This window comes from Zosterops lateralis (assembly GCF_965231275.1).
Source record: "Zosterops lateralis genome assembly, chromosome: 3".
In the NCBI taxonomy this organism is placed as follows: domain Eukaryota; kingdom Metazoa; phylum Chordata; class Aves; order Passeriformes; family Zosteropidae; genus Zosterops; species Zosterops lateralis.
The window spans coordinates 45,947,243-45,973,271 of NC_139764.1; the positions used below are offsets into that span (position 1 = coordinate 45,947,243).

Genomic DNA, 26,029 nt, shown 5'->3' on the forward strand with positions numbered 1-26,029 from the left:
TTTTAAATCCACATTGGAGCAAATCTTCTCCTTGCAGGTGATTTAGTTTGCTGCATGGGGAAACCAGGCACGTGTGTTTGTGCGTGTGTTCAGCATTTCTCAGAAAGGTCAGCCAGGGCATGTCTGTACCTGTGGTTACTTTGTTATTTGTATGGCCAAGGAAGCCTGATCAAATAATGCTGAGATGAAACTACTGCAGTCTTAGTGTTGTTGATTTGCTTTTGTACATATTTAAAAACCAGCCAATGCATCCCAGACAGCAGGCTTGATTTGGAATTATTGTCTCCAGCTTTTTGCTAGCTGTTTTTACAATGGAATGGAAAAAATAATAATCCATATATAATAATCCATAGCAACTTTTAAAATATTTCTAATGTATCAGATCTATTAGCTAGTATTACTGTCAATGAGCCATTTGCAATGTGAATAGCTTATTTTCTTTTTCAAATGATTAATTTTGGTTTGGCTGTTAGGACATCAATTCCCTTCTTCCCTCCAAAAAAAAAAAACCATTTTCATAGATTCATAGTTGTACTCAAGGGAGAACACATAAAAGTCCAGTGATTCATTCATCAAATTTCCACATTTGAGTAAGCAGTGAGTTCAGACATCAGTCTGAAGTGATTTTTCTGAATTACCCAAACACTTGAAGCAAAGACATTAGAAGACAAGAAAGGAAGAAAAGGAACTAACTATCTTTCCTGATCCTATTTCCTTCCTTACTTGTCAGAGATGAGCAACTCTTCCATTGTTTTGAGAAAAATGATGTTATTTAATTCTCCTTCAGGGTCAGCGTGAAAGATCTGAACCCCAGTCTGAAACCTGTTTAAAGATTTCTGGCTTTTGCCATGTCAGGGTATGATGGTAGTGTGAACATCACTGTCTTATTTTTAATTATGCTTGAAAAGTCAGGCTGTTAGAAACAAAGGCAGTGACCTCCTTTACCCCTTTTAATCCCTGAAACTAAGTTGCATGCCCTTCTTTCTCTCTTCCATGAATCAAAGATCTTCTCTAATGCACATTCTTTTCTTTTAAGACTCTCAAAAAGAGTATGGATAAGTATAAACCTTTTCACTTGAGAAATGGACACCAAACAAGCTTTGCAATACTTGTTTCAAAATAAAGTTTAATTTTGCAGATAGGTGAAATGAAATTCAAACAGACTAGATGAGTTTCCCAAGGTTGTATGATGCAGAAATTAATTTGAGTATAGGAACAAAAGGCTTTTGATAGCTAGTTCCCTATTTGATTCAAAATGTCTGTGATGCCCAGTTAAGAAGAGTAACAATGGTATTTGCAGATATTTTGTTTCAAAGTGTGCTAAAGAATGAACAGGAAAATTGGAATGGCTTGTCCAGAGAAAAGCACCAGAGATATTTAAGATATTTACTGCCTGGCTGAAGTCTGAAAGGATTGTATCTAGTCTTGGGGCTATAGCAATGTCATCCAAATTTCTCTTTGTATTTAAAATGCATGTCCCCTCCTGGAATTAGCCTTGAGATATGTCTAGTTTGACATATGTAAACATTTCCAAATCAAATATTTAAAGACCATGGTAACAGAGAGGATTTATTGCTATTCATGTTTTTTATTTGATGCATTTAGATTGGCTTTATTTGCTTTGTCTTTCATGTATGAATTATGCCATTTTGTCTTGTACTACAAAAATGACAGCGTCAAATCTATAGCAAGCAGGTTTCCATATGTCTTTTAGATGAGCTCTAAGAGACTTTAATGCTAAAGAAGAGTAGACCTCTCTGGTTGGAAAAAATATGGCAACTGTCTTGACTTTGATCTGCATGTATGGAAAAAAATACTTGATTCCTGGAGATTTGCACCCTGAAGTATTACTGTGTTGCAGCTGATGTCTTGTGCATTGTGTGAAATGCAAAAGGTGTGACATACTAACAATGACAACCTGCTATGCTGCTGCTGTTTCACATTTCACAGACAGCTAATTTTCCTTACCTCCCAAACTAACTGCTAGGGAGTCAAGCAACCTGTATGAGCATTTCTCTGCTTTCTATAAACCTAGTAATTATGATACAGCTGTTAGACACAGCTGTATGAATGTGTAAGTTTGCAGTGGTTGTACAAGTAGTCCTTAGGGAGGTTTTCCATCACCAGAGAAAAAGGATAGTTGGAGTAATTGAAGAAAAGCAGAAATCTTTGCATCTCTAACAGATGTTAGTGCAGGTTATCTTTTTTTTTCTTTTTTTTTTCTTTTTTTTTTTTTAATTTAGCATTCTCTTATACAGTATGAATTTCATTTTGTTTGGCCTTCTGTTTCTTGGGATGTTTTCCTGTGATGGAATTCTTGCTCATTATCTCATATATTAAAGCATTACTTGGGATGGCCATTTACTGTCAAATTCTTTTCACATCATTGTTGTTTGCAAAATGTTTTAAAGATTTTGTTTTAAACATTTCTCAAAGCAAGTTTTCTTCTATGAAATTCTGTCTTTCTCTGTTTTGTAAATCATTAATGGACTTCATTCAAAGAGCTCCTTCAAAAATAAGTCATTGACTCAGCTGATGCCTCAAGATTTCTCTCTTGTTCTTTATTCCTCGCATTCCTCCAATAATAGTGTCAGTTCATTCTGAAAATTCAAATGAGCCTTTGCTATGACTTCCCCACTGGCTAGGTGCAAAGCTGTAAGTCTGGGGGAAGTTATTGGGAGAAAAAATGCCTCCTGATAACATTTGCAGTCTTGCAAAAATGTTGAAAATGTGTGATAATAGGAAGAAGTTTAAAACAGTGCAGCTTACTGCAATGTCAGGGACATTCTTTTTTGAGTGATTCTGTGAAATCAGAGGATAGATGATAAATATCTTTCCCAGTATGAAACTGTGGAGAAAATATAAACAAATAAAATAGAGTATTTTAATTAGTAGTATTAATCATTAATAAATCATTTGAAAAAAATACCCAAACCCACAACAGAAAACAGAACTTGGCAAAAAAAAAAAAAAAAAAAAAAGGCATTTATTGATCAAACATTGAGCTGCAGAACAGAGTGCCATGGTAGGCTGAGAGAGCTGAAGGAATGACATGATCAAGCATGATCAGGTAAGGTGGCATTTGAGTACCAATGTCATGAGTTAAAAAATGAGGATGTTTTCTCTATTTTTATGTGCTACATCTTTGCTCAACATGTTCAGTTTGCTTCAGCAGATGGAAAAATGAATTGCAAATTAGGAGAAAAATGTGGTGTAAAATTCGTTTGGTAAATTGATGTTAAATTTTGAAGATGTAGGCTCTTTTATTCAGCAATATGATAATATGTTTAGATACTGATTTTTCAGGTTGGGCAAAATAACTGGAATATTCAGGTTTGAGAATTAGGGTAAACACTTTTTTCAGAATTTGTGAGAGTGACCCTTCTGAATGGTTGAATCTGTCTATGTTATTTTCACCATCATAATCCATGAAGATATAACTTCTGTGACTAAAATTACACTTCCATCCATTCATCTGGAATTGGATTTTTCCCCATAATTAAAGTGATGAAAACTGTGATGTATGATTCAGAGAAAATTGTCACAGGAGTCAATGAATAGTAATAGATCAGTGAGCAAAGCACCCACAATTTTATTTCAAGTGAGATTTTTCTATTACATTTTTCATAAAATAAGCAATTCTTCCATGGCTTGCATATTGAGCTTCAGATCAGGAAAAAATTCTCAAAATCTCCAATATTTACAAAATGTAGAGTGAAATAACCAAATAGAATGATAGTTAATCAAGCAATATTTTAAAAAATAATTGTTCTGTACCTTCCTGTAACATTCCTGAAATAAAATAGAAGCAATTCAAACTCAGAAATACATTAAATTTTAGTTGCAGTCACAGTCCTCACTCAGTGTGTGAAATTTGACCTTTGCCTTTCAGGCAGGAGTAGCTTTTATTTGAGGAGCAGCTCATGTGTTTGCTACACTAGTTTTACTCTTGCTGTGCTCAGAAGGGATTGTTGGGTTGTTCTGGTAGAGTCACAGTGGGCACCTGTTTTCTAGCACAGCTGCTCCTGGGCCAAGTTTTCTGTTGCATCATTTCTTGTTTAGTACAAAGCAGGTTTGAGTTTTAATATTTCTGTGTAGGCTCCAGCCTGAGCCATTGTGTTGTAGCACAGATGTAACGGAACTTGAAGAAGTTTATTTACAGTCCTTTATGGGCTTTGACTCCGTGTTTTGAAAACAGCTTTAAACACAACAGAAAAGCAGTGTATGGGTGGGTGTGGATGTCTGGATTTGCAGGGCTGTGGACGGTGTGTTCATTTTAGCTTTTGCAATGGAAAATACTTTGGTCAAAACTAGAAACTGTGATAAATCCCAGATCCCAACTTTACTGAAGAATCATCTTACATTGTGTACCTACTTGTATATGAAGAGCTCAGAACTGTTACGTTTTTATATTCTTTTATTTTAGATCTGCTACCAAGAATAATTAAATCCTATGTCAGTGTCAAGTAAAAACAAAAAAATACATCCGTGGGTACTGAAGCATTTGCTTTTTCTGCTTTCTTTGACAGCTTTTTGGAAACTACAGCTTATTTCTGTATGAAACCAAAAATGGGCGAGAAGGAGGTGTCCCCACATTCTTTCTTCAGTATTTGGCATGAATTCAGCTCTGACTTCAAAGACTTCTGGAAGAAGGAAAACAAACTTATTCTTCAAGAAAGGTACATTTGTTTGTTTGTTCAAAGGCTTTTCTCAAAGAATGTTATTGGGAGCAATCGCACAGAAACCAGTCAGCCACACTTCATTAGCACACAACCTACTGAATGCCTTTTGGAGTTTTCTCAGGTTTTGTTTTTTTAACAGATCATGACTCCCACCCCCATCACCTCCAACCCCCCAGTCATCCTAATTTTTCAATGGGATTTTAATACCATTTGTGCTAAAGTTTTTTGAGTCCATTACCTGAATAGTGTTTTTGGCAGAGCATGTAACTCCTATGCTACTATGAATCCAAGAAATGGAAGACTTGTTTTGGGCCTGAAAGTTGATTAAAGATTTTCATTAGTATATTTAGTCAAAGAAAGTCAAGGCATTAAGACATGGCATATTGTAAGTATTTGTTTGACAATGCTGGGAAAAAGAAAGACAAAAGGTATAAGTAAATTAACCCTGTTTTAAAAAAAGACTCGAATTGTATTGCGAATCACAGCCCAGGTGATGGGGTACACAAGAGCAAATGTGGTATAATATGACATAAAGAAATGAGACTGTAGCTTTGAAAAATCAGCCATGGTGTCTGACCCATGTTTTAGAAGAGTTATGAAGTCTGTACTCATCTGCATGCAGATATTCCATTGTGGTCACCCATTGTTTATAAAAATTATGCTGAGAATTAATAAGTTGTTTAAAAAGTAATAAATGTCATATAAGGAAAAATTAAGCAAATGCAAACATGTAAATTCTAAGCATTGCTATATAAGCCTACAACTGTTAGCGTCTTGAGTTGAAGCTACATCTGAGCCTAAACATTGAGGGGATTGAAGCTTTGGATTCATTAAATTATTGACTTGAGCCTGTTATTTGGTAAATTGACAAGAACAGTCCCTTTTTTCATGTGTACTCATCCTATGTAATTGTCACAGACATCTGACTAGTGGTTTAGAAAGTTACTGAAAACTTCCCTCAGGTACATATACATATATATATAGTGTATATATACCTACAGTGTCATGTATACCGTATATATTTGCAGTAAGTGGGTACATTTTGGAACAGGAAGTCTCACAATGGAAAAAACTGGATTGTGCTACTATAGCAAGAGTATGGTACAAATCTCAACACAGTACAGCAGATCTCTGGGGATCTATTTCATATTACTGACTGTCTAAATTAATTTTAGGTAATTAAGTATAACTCTTTGAAATTGATTTGACAGTTAAATAATATGTTTGGTTTCCTATGCAGGGATTTAGCTGCCTAGTTAATACAGGTTAATTTAGTCTTGTATATTTTATAGAAAAGGATTTAAGAAAAATGTTCTTTTATTTCAAAATACTACACCATTTTTCTTTTAAAAAAGAAATCCTCCATAGAGTTCTCACTGCAAAATAGATAATGTCTTTAAAAGACATTAACTAAATTAGCACAAAACTTCTTCGTCCTTAAACATCTAAAGCTTAAGAGAAGAATGGGATTGAGGTACAATCGTATGATCTTCTTTGAGTTCAATGTATGTGTATCCTAAGAGGATGTGATGAAGCAGCAGAGAAAAAATGTTGTCTGCCAACTTGTCCCTTCTAGAGGAAGGATGGTTTTAGCCTGAAAGGAACTGAACATGTATAGCCTGAAAAATAGCTGTGGGTGGTAGATGGGACAGGGAAGGTGAAGGGCAGTGAGAGGGACAGTGAGGGCAGTAGGAAAAGAAACTGGGAGATCCCTTGGAAGAGCAGCAGGAAGACTGTTGTTCAAACCCAGACTCAGAACTGGTGGGTTGAAGGAGGCTTTCCGAGGCGGGTAGAGAGGACTGTGTAACTTCAGTCCAGGAAGTCACTGAGGTTAAGACTGAAAATAATACATCCTGAAAATCACAAGTAGATTTTTGGTTTGAATTTTAACTTTTACTTGCCTCACCAGGTTTAAATCTTCTGCTCTATTTCATTTGTTCAGGTGAGGCAGGGTTTAGACTTGGGGGATTGACTTGGTTGTGCTCAACTCGAAGGTCTTTGGTGTGGTGCTGCTGTGTCAGGTCTGGCAAAGTCAAGCTCTCTTCATTGCATTTTAGGAATTAGAATGTTTTGGCCAAATTGGCAGTAAGTTTCTCAAGTAAGACATGTCATTTTCCTGAAAATTAAGTATCATCTTTGATTAAACTACTATCTTACCAAAGCCTTTGCACAGAAAATACTTTTGCCTCCAGTCACAGTTCAACCTGATATCTGAGGTCTTCTTTTAGACTTTTTCTCTTGATTTCACATTTCTGCCTCTCTTAATAAAAGACAGGATGGTGTCCTGTGAAGGTGTCTTGGTATTGCAAAGTCAAAGGAGAAAAATATCGATGGAAAAATACATGTTGCCCAGAGATGTAAGAGTGCACATCGTGATCGTTTTTAAAATCTCAGCCTAGATCAAGAGATCTGTAGGTGACAAAAGTCTGAAAACTGCCTATTGTCACTGAAATATAAATAATTATTTTAAGAAAGTAGATTTTCTCCTTTAGGTAATGTTCTTGACATATTTTCTGCTGATAAAGTTGAGAAGCAGACTGAAACTTGACTGGTGAGAGAAACTTTCTGTGATTGTTCATTGGCAGCAAAATCAAGGGACAGATACAGTGAGACTTCTTCAAAGACTTACGCTACTGTGGTGAGCTATTGGTGACCAGGTTTCTGCCTCATGAATCATACTTTGTTTACAATAATTATTTATAAAATGTACAACTTTATTCTCTTTTCTTTTTTAGTTTGATAATCTCTATCAATCCCTGGTTGGTTTGGGTTTTTCTAGAATATTTTCTATCCCAGTTGCCATATGGACTGCTAATAGAGGCTGTTCCTTATTTAGTCTCTGCAAATATGTCTTACCCCTTTACAATAATTTAACCAAAGAATTTTCATAGATTGTATTTCCAAAAGTGGTGCTATATTTTTGCTACTGATACATTAAGTGTGTACGTTCTAAAAAAAGCAGTTGGACAGTTCTTATTTTAAATACTTTTCACTTGGCATTTCAACTTGCATATTGGTTTGCCAGGCATTTATATGCAAAAGATAAACATTGAAGTGTCAGAGTTTGTATTTCCTTACGAGAAGATGAGAAAAGAAAAATGGTGCCAAGTTAAAAACAATTAATTTTTCTGACGTTTTCTACTGTTTTCACTCTTCTATTACTTGAAGTAAAGCAAGAACTGGAAAATACCATCTGAAGGGACAATTATACATGATAAACTTTTAAATATAGTAGAAATAAAAAGAAAAATTAAGCACCTGAAAATTACAGTAAAAGCATAGGTCTGCCAAGAGGCTTTCTGAGCAGTACTATTTTTTGTGGTCACACTGCAGTTAAGGCTAACTAAATCATTCCATTAGAAATTGATATTGGGTTGTTTATAAAGTTTTTGATGATATTTTGTGGAGATTGGTATTTCTGATGATAGAGCTATCCTAGATATATATCCTTTTAAGTGAAATTTTTCAAATACTACTTCTTTCTGATAAGCAACTTTAAAAGTATCCAAAACAAACAAAAAGCCCAGGGGGGAAAAAAAAAGGAAAACCATAATCAAATTTAATGGAGCATGTTTTGAGTTTTTACAGTTGTTGTCTTGTTGTCATTGTCCTTTAAATAGATTTATAATGTGTCAGTTATAGTCTGTGGTTTTCATTCAGACTTTGCAAACTCTTGAAAGGTTCACTGTCAGTATGGCTTGCATTTTGTGCTTAATCAGCAAGAAAGACTAGAACAGCTGACATATTTTTCCTAATATTTTTTGACCTTTTTTGAAAAGAGAGAATGTAATTTTGAACTTCACAAGCTTCCAATTCAGCAGCCTTATTATCTATACATGAATTTGAGATGTTGCATACCCACAGATGCACATTGTTCTCTCAATACAGTCAGATAATGCACGGCTTCAGTAACAGCTCTGCAAAAGTCTCTCCTTCTTAAGAAAACTTTTAGGCAATCAGACCACCAATCTGTACATGCCTGGCTTTCCCTCCTGCTTTTACCAGCTGACCTATAAACATACTAACCCTTTTCTCATTAATCTCTTTCTTTCGCTTCTAAAAATGTTTCTTTACGTTTCTGAGTTAGTTGTAGTCAATCTTAAGTGCACTATTCCAGTCTAGCATTTTTGTGAGAGCAAGAAGTATTTTTGCTTTTCTTAACATCCAGCAAAGGCCTGCAGGATTGTTGCCCAGACCCTACCATTTTCCTATCAACCAGGAAAAGATATGCTGTCCTAAGAACGAAAGATAAAAAGAGCTCATGAAGTAACAACCCAAGAGGGAAGTCTTGAAATGTTCTAAAAATGTTCAAAAAAATTGAGAAGCTAAGCAACTGCTAGTCATGGATATAAAGTATAAAAACCAGTTATTTATCAGAAGATCTCCCATTGCTATGGACAACAATGATTCAGCTTTAGGACTACGTCTTTTCTTTATGGCCATGAAATACACCCTGACTCATTACAGTAGCAAAAAGCAGCCAGTCCTTTAGGAGATTTTATGTTTTAAAGTTCCATTGCTGTCAGATGTTAGTATCAATATCATCAAGTCATAGATGCCAGTTCAGACCTTACTAGAAGCAGATCAGTGATTTGGCAGAAACTCGTATGCAGGGCCACAGTTCCACCTTCTCTTTCTCTGGGTGCAGGTGAGGTGCTTACACTTGTTAGTCCTCTCCAGCTCTGGATGTGTTTCTCTCTGTTCAGACTGTTTGCTGTTCTAGAGGGCCTGTGCAACTTGGTAAAGATGTACCTTGTATTAGTTGTATTTCTAGATGGGAGAGCTGGAGGAGGAAAGAGTGAGGGGCAGATATAGGTGTCCTGTAAATGAGAGTATAAGGTATACAGAGTCCCTTGTCTTTACTGAGAGTCGTGTTGCTGAACAGAGGCTGTGTCAGGGATGACAGCAGAGGAGAGTTCATAAGCAGGATCAACACGATGGTAAAATTCTGTAAGTCCTTGATATCTTGCATCACACTAAGCTTGAGAATTTCTTTTGGCTGACTTTATTCAACCCTTTAACTCCCACGATAAATCTTTGACACATTAAAAATAATCTATAAACTCAGAAAAATGCGCTTGTCTCTCAAATGCAGAAGTTGCCCGTTCCCGTAAGAATAGCAGTTAAGCTGGCACCTGGTGTGTCACACTGTGTATATCTAGATGAAAGGGAGATTCCTGGCCAGCATGTCTCCACAGCTCATTGATCTCCCTCTGCAGAAAGACTGGTATGTCTCCCTACAGACTCCTCGGCAGGATGATTTAAAACTTGCTGTTGAGCAATTTAAAGTCTGGCATGGGATATCAGTACGTTGCACAGTGAGGAGCATATTGGTAAGCTGCCACTTCTGCTTGCAGAGGAGGGCATTAAATCGCATAGGACAAGCAATGTCCTCTCAGAGTAATTTAGGGGATATTTTTTAATGCTTATAATATGAACCAGTGAATCAGACTTGAGAGTGAGAAATCGAGGGACATGGGAATAGGTACTCGCAAAGAAATGCAGAGATGGAAGAAAAGAGAAGAAAAATGTATATGGAGTTGCAACATGAGAAGGAAATGATAAATATGTAGGGTATGTTTAGTGGGGTCACATTTTGCTTGGCATGCTCCTGTAATGCCAATTAAAAGCTCCAAGTGAGTAGTCATGGGCAGATACATTTGCTGATGTCTCTTAGAAGCTTTATTCTCAATGTGTTTATTACACTCTAACCAACTGAGCTGGTAGGCATGGGTTTGCAACTCAGTTATAATGACATTTCAAAACAGAAGATAATTTTATATGACATTGAATTGAATAATTACATGGATCTTCAGTTTTTGAGAGTATCTCAAAATTGCTAACCTTAATAGCTTTCTTACCAGAATATACTGTTATAGGCCCTGGAAAATCTACTTTAAAAGCCTAAACACACCTAAGATTCAGCAGCTAGCTGTGAGGCAGTACCTTAAAAAGACACTGTTTGCTGTCAAGATAAAAGAGGTTGCTCAACATGTCTGGTTTGTTTTCTTCTTCCTTGTGCATTTTTTGGCAATTAGTTAGGGTTTTTTTGGTTTTTATTTTAATTAATACATCATCATACTTTGGTTAATGGGAGGTGAACAGAATTTTCATATCTTAGCATTGCTTTTGAGGGAAGAGTTTGTGGGGAAAAAAAAGCATTTGGAGACACATTTCTCAGTCTGGATCATAGATGGAAAATCCTTTTGAATACCTTAGTCTAATATTTTTAAGGAATCCTGTGTTTTATAAGACAGGAAAAATATTTCCATTTGCATCTCTGAGCCAACTGGTGCTTACAAATATTAAACTTAAACAAAGTGAGGGATCTAGTAAAAAATTCATTCCAAATGTATAATATTTCCTAATTTTTATGACCTGTGTGAGTTTGGATTCCAGAATGGCCCCCATGTAAACAGCAAAAGGTTCTTGAATAGTATCTGCCTGGTGATGGTGCTGTATCATGCTGGCACATTATGTTACATCCTAGTATGTGTGGTTTGCATGAAAAGAAGGTAGCTAACAATCATTTCTTACTGAAGTTTACAGACTCTTTTCATGGCTGACTTTTAATGTCAGACTGGGTGTTATAGTCAAAGCTGTAGTGATAGAATAGGATGTCATTATTCCTACCACGTGGTGATCTTTTAGATCTTTTTTTAACCTTGTTCACCACCTCTTGAATAAAGAATAACATTTTTCTATGATAAAAACAGGGGCTATATATTCAATAGATACTTGCTTATTGGTGGAAATAATTGTATGATTTAAAAATTTAGACAGGACTTTTTTAGGCACTACACTTTTTATACTTGTTAGTGTTTTTGTTCCCAGGCAAAACGATCACTTCAGCATTTGAGGTGCAATAAAGCATTGTAATTTTTTACAAATGAACAGCATTTGTCATTAAATATTAGTCCCCAAATGTTTGAAATGCTCAGAAAGGCTTAAAACCTACTATAACCCAGACTGATCCTGAACTACTGAAGATGTAAACTTCCTTGCTCTCCAGCAGTTTGCTAAACTGATGCATGGAGTTGGCACAATGGCAACATCTATTAAGTGTAAGTGCATGACTCTGGCATGTTTTATGCTATCAGTATAGGGAGTAGTCTAACATCAGGGGTTTTCTTACATATGTGAGAAGAACCTTTCTCTGTTTACAGTCAGTTTTGAGTTGTTACGTAATGCTGGATGAGCTCTTTTTACCTCATGCAGCAAAGTTCAAGGCCTCTTATTTTCCCATCTCCTGCACTGGAGATCTTTTAATGTTGTGGCTCTCCGGCTGAATTCGGGTGTTTTTTTTATTTTTTTTTTTCTCTTCACTAATCCCTTCTATTCACTCAATTATCGTATTTTCTTGTACTACCAATCTGGTAACTATCAATAATCCAATGTAGTAGCCCCAACATAACCAGTGTAGCAACTTTTCTGTCCAGGGTATGTTTCCATTTTCTGTTTAAGAATCACCTTCTCCAGTCTGTTTACTGAGACTTTTCTTATCCTTTTCTACATGTTGGATTTTTTGCTTTCTTTTACTCCATCTCCTGCTTAAAAATGTTTTACTGCTAACACTGAGTTTCATACTTCTGTTCACTCATGGGTGTCTTTTCCTTGCTGATTATGTTACCAGTTTTACCTCACTTCTGATCTTCTTCCCTTTCCTTATCATTTCCTGTTAAATTTCCTAACCAAATAGCTCAAATGCAGCCAGCTTCTTTGAGAGCAGCCTGTCTTCAGTTCCAAGAAAAACAGTGGAAGGTGATGACTATCTTTTCTTAGATTAATTTCAATCTTGATATGTAAAGTCTGTAGAAAAGTGATTTCCATCTTGCCTGAAGGTAGCCAGATACAGCCTGAAATACTGGCCACTATGACAATTTAATGACAAAGGTCATGAAATGTATTAATGTGTTTAAGCAGGCGTATGTTTGTTTGCATTTTATTAGAAACATAGCCATTCTTTAACAGTCCAATTTTTTTATTTCATTACATTTTCATTGTGAAATTCTCTTTAATGTTGAAATTATAATCTTGAAATCAGGTTTTGCACAGTATTCTCTTTATTTTATTTATTTACATCCATATATCTCTTCAGAGATAAAAGCAGAACCCCTAGATCACCAAGAGTATGATTGCCAGAGAGAACCAAGTGAAACTAAATACTTCTGAATTGAAATACTTTCAGAATACTTTTAAGTGTTTGGTGAAGCACAGTGAGACTCTGTAAATGGGAAAGTCTAATTTTCATTTCAATTGGCCTCAAAGCTTTATTTTAGGCCCATTTGACATGCGCACAAAAAAAATGTGAAATGTATTCCCCAATGTCTACGCTGTTGACAGAGGAGGTATCTTATTCAGGGTCCTGCTCCAGATTATTTTCTATGTTAAGTGGCCAGATTAAAACATTTTAATCTGTCTGTGGTCCTCTGAGCGAAATTATGATTAATCACTGTGTCTTTCTAACAGCCATTGTCTGCTTCATCATCCTTGAATTAACCATGCAAGGAGCTGGCAGGGATGTCAGGATAGTCTCATACATTATGTCTCTGCTGGTAGGTCAAGGTTAAGTCTCATCAGTTTGTTTGACAGGACCAGGTACATTACAATGTACTTCTTATCTATATAAAGTCTTTGCAGTCAGTTACTGAATCATATCTGTGTCATCACTTCAACCCTATTGGCATGAAAGTAAAAGCTCTACATTTCTTTATTCAACTTTTATGTTGGGAATTCTAATTTTCCGTCTCCGGTTTTATGTTTTGTTTTCTCCCTTAGCAAAAAATATTTTCAATATTTTAGTCAACAAATAAAACATAGAAACATTGCCCTGGAAGAGTTTAAGGAGAGAGTTTTAAAGTTTTCTGCCCTTTGAAATCTGAAAGATGTTTGACTTTTGATAATTTAGTGGAGGATTTTTTATTTGTTTTTATATGTAAAGGTACTATTATTATTATAAACAAGTTTAACTCAATCTTCAAGCCAGACAAAGCTACATAAAATATTTTGGCAACACTCCTTTTATTTAACTGATAATAAGTACTTAGTAGCATAAAGTGTATTGGCCTCAGCCTTGTTTTGTGTTAAAAAAATGCAGATATCTCCAGAAAAATGTCTTTCAGGTTTCATGAACTATACTATACTGTCAACCATAAAAGTAATATCTGTCTGAGTTTATCATGGAAGTTTTTGTGAGCAGCTCCACTATCTAAGGCATAACTTTCCAGTGCTCTCACTGTGATTACATTTGTCATGTCATAGTGCTTGCTAGTGAAGTGTAAGGCAGCCAAACCTAGATGGAGCCAGTAGGAAATGAATCTGTCTGCCACAGATACTTCAGACAAAATTATTAATGTTTAGTGGCAGGGAAGTGGCTACCCCTTCAATGGATTGAATGATGACAGAAAGTCTCTAAGCCTTGATAAGGTTGTGGCCAGGCTGGCTTTTGGTCTAGAAGGTAGATAAAAACACTCTGTCTTTTGGGTTTTTAAGGATGTCTGGTTTCTTTTTGCTGTGTGCATGCTGAAGTGTAACTTGCTTATTCATCTTACAGGCTGTCTTTAAACTTAATCATTATTTTTATATTTGTCTCACAATCAATATGAGGTACAAGGAGATGATAGTGCTGGAGAAAAGTTTTTGTTATGATGGAAATAAGAAACTACTTCTTTTATTACAGGTGACAATTGATAGACTCAGTCTCATTAAGTAGCAGATTTCAGGACTATAATTCTTAGGCTCTATAAGTGACTGGCTATTGATTCTCTTGCAGATTTTTTTGTTTAATTTTTATTTTTCAACTGATCCACTGATCACCCAATGCTGGGGCTATTTGGAAGTATATTCTTTCTGAAATAACGTGAGAAATGCTTTAGCTAAATTTAATATTTAAGGAGATTCAAGTGATGAACACTCTTAACAAGTATTTCTAGAATCCAGCCTGAATAACTCTGCTCTTCAGATTACTACAGTGGGAGTTAATCAGCTCTCTCATTGTCTAGGCTGGGAAGACTAGTTTTTGTAGGATTGTGTTCTTGTGTTCTCACTGAGACAAAATCAAAAAACTACTTGGGAAAAGAATAAGAGGCAAAACTTGCTAAAGCAACACAGCTGATGTTATCTTTTCTGTCAAATTGATATGCTCACTTTTCAGCCAGAATTGGCATAAGATGGGACAAGGATTGATAGTAAATTAAGCAAAATTAGTTTGCTGAAATAAAGTGAGTTTGAGAAGTGGTTGTAAAATATGAAGTGGGATAGTTTAACATCAGTTTAGCAAAGTTTAACGTGCTGCAAGTTTGCAAGTCATTCCCACCACACTTACCAAGTTAAGGGTACCACCTGACTTCTTCAAGAGCACACCATATCCTTTCCACCTCCATCTTCCTCTCCCACTTTCAGATCATGCCTTGAAGATCTGTTCTGCTTCTGAGGATCTGGTTGTGTGCTAGCTCTATAAGGGGACCAAACAGCCTCTCTAACAGAAAGTATTAGTACTGTAGAACTAAATAGTTTAAGTAAAAACAGATTTTCAGAACAATAAATCAATCTATCACATGCCTGCCTTTGCCTGAGGGTCATAATTCTCAGGATCTGGGGAACACTTACCTTCCTCAGACTTTTCTTCCACAGTCTCCCCAGTGGCAGTCTATCTTTCCACACAAGACCTGGCAATTGAATATCCATCCCTTTCCTAGGAATGTCTTTTTAACTGGTTTTTTGCTCTTCGAGCTCCGCATTGGCACAATGGTAGTATCATTTTGGCCTGGACCTTGGAAATATGTTGTTGTATGCTATTGCTTCTCCTTTTGTGACTGTTTGGGGTCTTGTGTTGTTTTCTCCAAAAATCCTTCTTCCTCCTCCCATTATTGAATTTAGATCCATTAGTTTCTTAATAAAGTTCTGTCAACTCACCACAGTTGAGTTAACCCATAATCAGTAGTGTTCATGCAATTTTTGCGCCTTTTTGTCTTAAATTATTATCTTGCACCTCCATGCTGATCAAGGTCTCACTGAAATCAGTGGGAAGTAGTGCAGGAAAAGCCTGAGCAAGAGGAAGGTACTCAGGGATTTGCTTGCCACTGTGAGAAATATGGGTTGAACCAGGCATGAGCTGACAGAAACAATGTGATTTTGCCAAAATCCTGTTCATTTTACGGAAAGATGAAAAAACATTCATGGGCAATAGAGAAAATCCAAGATGACAAAAACTTGCCAGTGGCAATTATTTTCCAGATGAACTAAGACTATTGCCCTTACTTCAAAGGTAACTTTTTATCTGCTTTCCAAGATCACACAGTTTAAACAGTGTGGATGCTCCAACAAAACACATCCTTTTCCTCTTCCAGAAGGATTAAGTTATTTTAATTTTGCATTTAATAAAATATTAATTAAACTGAATGATAAGCCTTCATGAAATATATTTACACACAGTAAAAATTGATAACCAGACTCACTGGTTTATGATTTAGCCCTGTGGAAGGGCCTTTGCCTCTATTTCACCAGTCTGCTGGCTTTTCTTTTTTAGATACAGCTGTAGGTTTATACAGTTCTCCATGCCTCCAGATTTAATATGGTCATAAACTAAGCCACCTTGAAATGACCCTTTGGTGTGCCATCTGAGGGCATTTCTTGCTGAAGAAACATATGTATGGCTCATATAGGCTTCACTGAGGCTCTGTCTAACCACTTGGATCTTCCTGCACCGAGAGCAGGATGCGAGCCAGGAGGCTGTGGACTGTCCAGACCCATACAGTGAGTCAGGGATATGGTTGGAACTGGAAGTGAGTGGTCGCTAGGTCTTAGCTTTAAGTGCATGAGGGAGTAATGCTTCTCATCTTCTGTATTTCCCTTGATATGAATAAATTGGCTCAGACTCCAGGGAATTTCAAAAAAAGCTCTCAAAACCTTAAGGACTACAACCATGCTATTGAGACCAGCACCTCTTACATAATCCTGGAAATTTGGGTAATGCAACCTTAAGACTGTCACTTATCAGTCTGGAGGTTGTGAATAATTTTTGAAATTCCATTTCAGGGACACAAGTTCTGACTTCCTCCTTCACAGGGTGGTGGTATGTTACTAACATTTTGCTGTTTTAAGCAGAGACAGCTTTTCTCCAAAAAGCTGTTTCTGTAATTGAAGTAGAATATGTAGAGATGTTACACTTACAGTGACACTTAATGGGTGTTTAGAGAAGAACTCCATTATAAAGGGTTCCTTACTCTGTGAGGATTTTTGTTTTTAATTAACATGAGACCCACAGGGAGCTGTGTTGTCTCGTGACCTCGTATGTTAGCATGCAGTGGGTAATCCATCCTGGAAGGGGGATATTTAGGTGGGACAAAGAGTGGAACTGAAGATTCTCTGGCATTTCCCAAGAATAACATCTGGATCTGTGTGAACTGGTTTGGTAAATATTTTTGTATGTTACAAAACATATGTATGCTGCCATTTGTGTGTTGAGTAGTCTGAATACCTGCATATATTACACTGCTTTGATAAAACAGCCATAAAACTTAATAGTACTGATATAGTCCCTGTACAAGTACTGGGATTTGATGCTAATTTACGCACAAGTAAGATTTCATTTTGTTATTTAAATGATGTCTACAGTGAAGGGACCCAGCTATACCTGTATTTGAAAAAGAGGATATTATATGATAGATGTGCTGTTTTATATCTGACTTTATAAGAGTGGGTTTTGATAGGTTGGAATGTGTCTGAATATTTAGAAAAGATCAGTGTCACAGATATTTTTCCTCTTTTGGAGGAAAGTAGACATGAAGCAGATGAAAAATTGTTACAGGGGAAAAAAAAAAGTCTTTGAGTTTTTTTTCATTCTGTATCATTCCCGTAAGTTTCTGTTTGAAGCTATCACCACATTTTGGCTGCCACTTTTATTGAATGTATTTAAATATATTTTAAAGGTGAATTACTTGGCTGCTTGACATTTTTGTTTTGGATTATGCTGCAGTCTGTATGATTTGAAGTTAGAGAGAAAGCATTACAGCTTGAAAAAACATGTTTTAAAGCTTTTCTTCCCCTCAACCTGTGCACATGAAGGTCTCCCTACACTGACAACATACAAGGCCATCAAATGAAGAGAGCAGCTTGTGGAAGTGCTGGAAAAGAACTGACATTTATATTAATTTTTGAAAGCATAAATTTGAAACTTATGAAAAGAAAAAGGCGTGTCTGGTGAAATTGAACAAAGTAGAGATTAATGTGAAGGCAGTTTTTTAATGTGCTTAGCAGACACAGCTGGAGTTTTGTTTTCAAAATTTTGGCCCTTACCCCACACACAGAAATATTCAAAAATAATAGTAACACAAAGTTAGATTCTCACATTGCCCTGTGGAGCCTCAGTGAAATAACAGACATACAAGTGGCCTGGAGATAAACTGCAAGGAACCAGCCAAGGATATATGATTTCTTAATATCATTTAACAGTTGTTTCTTTTTTCACTCTTGGATAATGGTGAAAAGTCAGACTAAGTGCCATCTCAAGTCCATATTTTTGGCAAGATCAAGCCAATACAGGATTTACACTTTTGTTTTCTACTTTCTTATTTATCAGTAAAATTCTCATCTCTCATTAGAAAAGTTTAAAGATCTCATATGATGTTCTTTTATAGAAAGTGTTTATCTAAATCTTTTCAGCTCAGAGAATTCATAACATAAATCTGTATTATCAGTGTTTCAGCGATCATGTGTGTTTACGAGGTTGATATACAAAATGAGTGAAGATCGTAAAGAAACATTTTACAGTGTGACATTGAACCCATCAGCTTGGTTCTGGCAGGGTCCCAGTCTGAGTGTAGTCCTCTGCCTTTCACAGTTTGTTTCCTAACTGCATGACAAAGAGGACATTTCTCTCACCAAAAATGTGGTGGCATTTCACAAGGTCTTAATTTGGTACTGTTTGCCATGTCAGGAAGCCCTAAGTGGACTCTTACTTTTAGAACCTGCTCCTCTCTTTACATCCAAGCAGCCCAAGTGGATTTGTCCCCAGTGGTCATGTAAGCCTTGAGATTCCTCAGCTTTGGAATTAAAGAGATGTGTGCAGTGACATGCATCACCTTGGGTTAAACAACATGTCCCATGGAAAATTTCCATTGTTTTTGTTTTTAAAGTTAAAGAGTAAAGACTGTAAATTTAGGTTAAGCTATTTTGCCATTTTAAATACAAACAAAAATGAGTGGAAGGGAACAACAGTTTGGTGGCAAACTGCTTAAACTGTAATTGAAGTGCTGAGGGTTGGAATAGATGAATTATTTTACACAGTGATAAAAAGGAGAGGAGTTTTCTTAGCAGTATTCGTATGAATCTCTGAAATGTAAACTTCACATCATCCAGTGTATTTTAAACCCTCATAAATTTGAATCTTCAACTGCAGTAAGTATTGATTGCTTTTGTAACTAGAATTGATTATGCAATTGATTATGCCTGTCCCTGTAAGTGCTGGGTATGGCTACAACAACCCTGGAGTGCAAGAACTATTTTGTGGAGCATGCTAATGAATATATGGAGAATAAAGTTATCCACTTGTGTCCTCAGGCCTTAACTTGTAAGTTATATACTGCATTGTCTTTGTAAATATTGTTGGTGTACCGGAGTATTTATAGATTTTGTCTCTCTTCAGAGTCAAAGAAGCAGAGGAAGTCTGCAGGCAGAAAAAGGGGAAGTCACTATACAATATTAGACCAAAACATGACTCTGGAATTGTAAGTAAAAATTCTAGCAATACTTCTGTTTATATCACTTGTTCTACCTTTTTCTCTTTGCATTTTATAGGTGGGTTATTCTTGATGTATGTTTTGGTTCTGGGTTGGTTTTTTGGTTGTTTTCTTTAACATTTTCCTTAAAGGCATTAAATTAACAAACTTGAAATCTGCCTATGAATATTACTCTACAAAACAGATGTAGCACAAGCAAGAGGAGTTTATTATTGCCCCACTGTGCCAATCTGTGTTCTTCCCAGTCTTGGTGTAGGATGCACATAGAAGGCAGAAAGACAGTTTTGGTCTTCCAGCTTATTCAGTTTGTATTCACTCACTTTTATACATAGACAGAATGAAAGGAAGAATTTTGATAGTTGCACATTTTTCAAGCTGGATCACTGTATCAAATACAGTGGTTTCTGATCCACTGGTATGGATTTGTTTGGAATAGAAACATAGAAAAAGATAATACTGTGCTTTCACCATTTCTTTTGAAAACAAATAACTAACTTCAATGATAATAGAAGAGTAATTCTGTTCATTCAAAGAAACCTTTCCCCTATGATTGCCTAACCATTGTGAAGATCGTGACTAATTTTACAGAAAAATTATTCTGGTACCTCACATTTAAATCACAACTGTAGCAACTGGCCATCATTTATGTTTGAAAAATATTAGAAGATTTTTTCATGTGTTTTTGTCCCTGTCTGCGTCCTCTGCTCCCCACCCCCCAAGACATGACTTAATTCTTTTGTGCTTTGCAGTCATAGCTGTGCAGTCATATTATCTGTGATACATTCTGTAAATGAAACATGTGGTAACTTACTGTATTCTAACTACCATAATCTGACAAAGGAAGCAATAATATTGCATTTATTGTTTCTTATTTTGAATGTTTAGTGAGAGTTGACTGTAGTTAGTGCCACAAGAAATGTAAATGGAGTGCTAGCTTGGTAACAAATTATAAACTACATTTTATCAATTTTATTCAAAAGCAGATCAATGTTATTTCAGAAAAACACCTCAAATTAACATTGCTTTGGATTTCTCCATCTAACTTATATACTGGTGTATATGAAGATGCTGAGATTTCTTTTAAGAAATAACTATTTGTTTAATTATTCCTGTATCATTCTTATTTGCACTGAAACAGGGACCTTCAGTCTTAGTGAAAATTTGATGAGTGAAAAGGAAAGCAAAAACATATTTCACAAGCAGGGTATAGCTGTAGTCTACTTCAGTTCTAGATTTAAAGTTTATTTGTGAAGTCAGTTCTACAGTAAAAATAATCAAACATTTGCCTATGTATTTCTATGCTTTTCAGATTTGTGTAAGGTGGTTTTGTGTATGCTCAAATTTTGTCCTCATTTTTTAAATTTATTTTATTTTTCAGAAAGCAAAGATAAGTATGAAAATCTGAGAGAAGAAATTCAAAAGCCATTGTTACCTGGTTACCAAAACTCAACATGCCTGTGGGTGGGGAGTGAGAGGGAAGGAAACTACATCATCCTGATCATTTGCTTCCTTGACCTTTTAAAATTTGCGTTTTGTTCTCTAGAGTTTTCCACCAACTGATATGTTACTGTACATTCATTCACGAATGTAATCACTTTAATGGAGTGCCCAGAAATAGACTAGGTATGGACTTGAAACACCTTCCCTGTACTCTGTATCTCCCTTGCCACACAAAAAGGGTATTTTGTAAACTGTATGGTATATTAAAAATAGGACAAGTCAGCATGCATCAAAAGTGGCATCTGCATCAGTCCTGAACATGCTGAAAATTGCATTAAGTTGAACTTCATAAGAATGCTACTTGGTACAGTAAAACATTTTCATTCCTACTGGCAACATCTAACACAAATACTTCATGGCACTGCACTTAGATTAGGGAAAGAAATGTTACTCCTAGTGAATTGTTTGTATCTGTTTCATGTTGGCATTTGTAGTTTGTATTTTGAATCGTTAAGTGCTGTTTATACAGTATAATCAATGCTTTCCCAACTTGTTTGGTTGCCCTCCATGACTAAATATTTGTGGAACAAGATGTTTACTGTAACTATCTTTAAAATCGATAAGGCAGCATACTTTTACTTCATCTTTTGCCAGATAGTGAATGCCAGGTGGTATGGGGGTCAGAAATCCAGCATTAAAAAAAAAAAAAAAAAAAAAAGAAAAAAAAAAAAAAAAAAAGAAAAAAAATAAAAAAGTGAAAAAGAAAAAGCAGAAAAATACAGAAAAGCACAGAAATATGATAGAGAGTATGAGAGATTTGGCTATTATAGTTTGTTAATATATAAAGCAGCTAATACTTTTACATGAACTTTAGAAGGTATAGTATAGTTTTAACTGCTGATCACTTAAGTCAGACAGGCTTTCGGCCACATGTACATGACTTCCCTTCTGGAATTAGCTTTACAGTTAATTTAAAACTCCTTTAGAGAGCCATTAAAAGATGCACATGGAGACAACATTTATGGAAAACAGTAGCCAATTCTAGTGACAGAACACAGACTACCAACTAATTGACATCAATTTCACACTTAACAGAATTACAGACATTTCCTCCAGGCTTTCAGTGTCCCTAACTAGGAGGTTAATGATTGAAATATATGACTTAGGGCTTCCATTTTAGACCACATGCTTACTTCCTATTTGTAATCCAGAATTTGCTGTATCAATTTCGGACTGCTCAAGTGATAACAACCCCTTCCTCCAGTCCTTATTTAAGAGCCCCAAACCAATCAGCTTGATTGATAATGTTTTTCTTTCAAAGCTAATTTTTCCTGAAAGCAGCTCACAGCTCTGGAGCCTGAAAGACACTGGGGTAAGGCAAATGAGCTCTAACCTGTTGGATTGTTTTATTCCCTGTCTAATCTAGCACATCAAGAGACATTCCGAGCTGTTCAGAGGCTAATATACTCTACAGGGTGTCATAAAAGGAAGTGCAAAATATGACCTCAGGAATCTGTTATTCTTCACATATACCAAGCACTAGAAAAGATGGGTTTTTTCACTGTGTGAAAAGCAAGTCTCCTGTTGCTGATAAACCTATGTGAAAATCTGTACTAGTAGTAATTTCTGGCAGGGATATAAATTACTAAGAATGGAATTCTAAATTTTTGTGTTGATGGGAGTAACATTACTATTTGGGGAAGAGAGAATAAGAGATTATTTGCTGTTACAGCTAACTTATGGAGAAAAGAACTTTAAAGAGTAAAGCTATTTTAATGGCACTGATTCAAATCCATGTTTGTATTTATGTAAACAATAGTCTTTTCCTCCTTTGCTCCTAAGTGCAAGGATACAGTAGCATGTTTTCATTTGTAGCTTTCCTGTTCTCTTCAGTACCTACAGTATGTATATTACTATACTAAATGAAATAATAGATCATCTAACAAAGATCACTATGTGCAATACTGTATTTAGTGTTTCTATTCCAATTTTTTTAGAATGTTAATTTATAAGAAAATAAAAGGAATAATAATGAAATAACTGCCTTCTCTTGTCACTCTCTGGCTATGCTGTAGTGTGCTGCAAACTTCTCCCTAAGCACTACATCCCATCCTGGCTCCTGTGCTTGAGGAAGAGCCTTTGTGAAGAGAGAGAGGGAATGCAGCTTCTCATTGTTTGCCTTTTGGAAGGGTAGTGACAATAATTCCCAGTAATGTGGATATACTACCTTTTCTCCAGGTGGTGGTAGTGAGAGCTTCAGCGTTTTTTACCCAAGAAGACCATGTAAAACTCACTTCTCCACCTTGTGCATGCCTCCCAGTCTTGCATCAGGTTTGTTACCTGGTCCTACTAACATCGCTATTAAGGATAATTGCCTTTAAGAAATTGCTATTAAGGCAAAAATATGCATTAAAAAGTATTATCTGCATATTATAATCCTTATATATATATACAAGTGTTTTAGCAACCTCCTAAAAGGTCCAGCAACTTCCTAAATCTGTCTCATACAGACATTCCCTTTCTACACGATCTGCAGCATGGATGCTAGAAGTTATTTCAAGCCTCTGTCTCTCTGAAGAAGTGTCAGAGGTTGACTGCAGCTGATGGAACCATATTATGATGTTAAGACACATGCTGCTACATAGATTTTTCTTTTATTTTACTCCAACTCAACCTATTTGGTTGAACATGTCTCTCTTTTATATAGCTCCTCTCCAACCTGTCCCAAACTTCCATGCAAAGTAGCCCACTATGTGCAGGACCACAGGTGACCCACAGAACATCCAAAGGGGACTCACAGCACAAGTTTCACTTCTGTTCTTTGTTTTTAGCAGCATACTCAACTTTTTACAGAATTCTTGACCAATGCTCTTGTTTGTTTGTTTGGGTATGTTTTAAAGAGATCTAATGCCCCACTGGTCCCCTCTCCCCTCATCTGCTGCAATTCTCCCCTTTACTGCAACATCGAGCACTCTACTCTTTAAAAGTTGGCCCTAATTCTGCAAGAATTCTCACAGACAAAATTCTGAGCCTTTGTTGATTGCTACCACCACATATTTCTCACTGTTACTTAAATGCAGCAGCAAAAGGATGACTTTCATACCTGAGCAGCAGATGTGACTTGCTGTCAAGAACAATGAGGAGGTTTTTTTATGAGGAGCTAAGAGGATTCATGTTGTTTTGCCTGCCAATTAAAGCCTTTCAGAAGCATGGTACTTTGTCACGTCATGACACTGTAGTGGGCTAGCTTTTTTTGTAGCACCTTTCATCATCCCAAAACACTTCCAAAACTTAGTTAAGTATTAACCAGCTGTGGCAGTGGGAATAATAATCAGAGGGCTCTTCCACAGGCTGACTTTTTCTTGCCCAGTTTTCCAGTGATCAGCTTAAAAAGTTGGAAAGAAATACTAATTGCACTGAGAGAACATATAGCAAGTCATTGCATTGCAATTATTTTGTTGCAGACTCTAGGTTTAAAGCAAAGCCAAATTTGTGACAAATCCACTATACCAGTTACTTCAGTTACACAAATTTTAAACTCCTATGGACAGAATAAGTGAAAACTGATGAAACTGATTTTTTCTGAAGATAGTGTAAGCAAGTTAGCAAAGGGAGAAAAGAGAAAACCATGCCCCACACCATTCATATCTACCACCCATCACGAGGACTCTCATTACAAAACAGATTTTCTGAGCTATTCTCTTGCTTACAACAGACCCATCTGTTCAGTATCTGATGTTCATCCAACCTACTTGTAAGAGCATCCAGTGGTGAGTCCGTTGCCTCAAAAAAAAAAAAAAAGTCTTTCTGAACATAAAGGGTTCCTATTGCATCAGCACTGTTATCTCATTTATTCCCAGCTGCTGCTTGAATTTACACTCTTAGAAACTTCACTTGCCACCCACCCCAAACTGGGGCCCTGTGAACATGGTTGTGTTTAGCTTAACATGCACTGTCCTCCTCCTCTGTCCTGTATCACCTGTCCATTTTAAGAAGTAACTGCATCTGTCTGACCCACAGCTTTTCCATCTACTTTGAGAGATTTGCCTTGTTCTTGGATTGCTTCCACAAGGGGGAGATTTTTGGATCACAGCATATGCCTCTGGTACCACAATGGATCAACAGTTGGGCAGCCAGAGACAGAGAACTGGAGCTGGAGTCTGGGCTGTGCCTCAAGCAGCAAAGCTTCAGGTGGGTGCCAGGCAATCCATGACCTGCAAAGCAGGAGACTGGCCAAGAGAGGAGTGGAACTGAGAGAGGGGCATTTGAGGAGGTGACTGCTGAGCTCCCTTTGAACCAAGTGACAGAGGCACTCAGGAGGTCTGAGTAGGGAGCCTGACTGTACCTCAGTAGCTAAGGCACAGCAAAACACTAGTTCTCTAAAGCAACAACTACTAAAAATAAAGGTCTCCAAACACTGAACTGTGAGAAGATCTGGGCAAGAGACAGGGAAGGGAAGACAGCAAAGGGCTCCAATAAGTGTAGTGCCATAAAGGACATAGCCCTCCCTTGCTAGTTGTGGTCTAGGTTTGCCTGCTTCTTTCAAGACCCATCATAGGCATCTCTTCTGGTCACACAGAGGCTCATCAATCAGCGCAACAGCTCCCTTTCTGCATAGAAATTTTTCCTTGAGAAACTGCATTATCTCTGGGTTGGTAAGGGAAAAAAAACCCCAAAAGCCCCATAATATTAATCTGTGTTTGGACTGCCATATGGTGAACCTGTCCAAGAGGTGATACCTAAAACTCTCCTATATCTTAGGATATAACTTTTTTTTTCCTTACGAGTAGTTGGTGCCCTGCCTGTTACATAAGAATATATATATATATATATATATATATAATTTTTTTTAAAAAAAACAAAATTACTTAGGTCAGTTACTTATCCTATGGCAAATGATGGTGGTGTTTCAGTCAGTGGTGGAGCTTTGCTTGTCAGTTTACCAAAAAAATCCAGAATAATTGCATGCACAATCGACTCCAGAATCTAAGAATAGTCCATTTTATTTTTCCCTCTTGCCTTCCAGGTACTTGTGAGGGGAGTGGGAAACAAGGAGAGAAGTAGTTAGGTTTTCCCAACCTGTCAGGGTGAGCCATCATTCACCTATATTTGGGAGGGTGAAAACGAAGCTAGAGAATATACTGATCAGAGAGCAGTTGGACACAAACT

At 36.5% G+C, this 26,029-nt stretch overlaps 1 protein-coding gene across 1 annotated transcript in view; it reads left to right on the forward strand.

Moving 5' to 3' along the window:
- Positions 1-22,834, forward strand: part of FMN2 (formin 2) — a 153,436-nt gene extending 130,602 nt beyond the window's left edge. Inside the window, exons 17-19 of the mRNA XM_083856399.1 lie at positions 4,530-4,679; positions 19,327-19,408; positions 20,799-22,834. Coding sequence (XP_083712525.1) covers positions 4,530-4,679; positions 19,327-19,408; positions 20,799-20,825 — 259 coding nt within the window. The 3' untranslated portion in view covers positions 20,826-22,834. The remainder of the gene's footprint in view (positions 1-4,529; positions 4,680-19,326; positions 19,409-20,798) is intronic.
- The last annotated feature ends 3,195 nt before the right edge of the window (positions 22,835-26,029 follow it).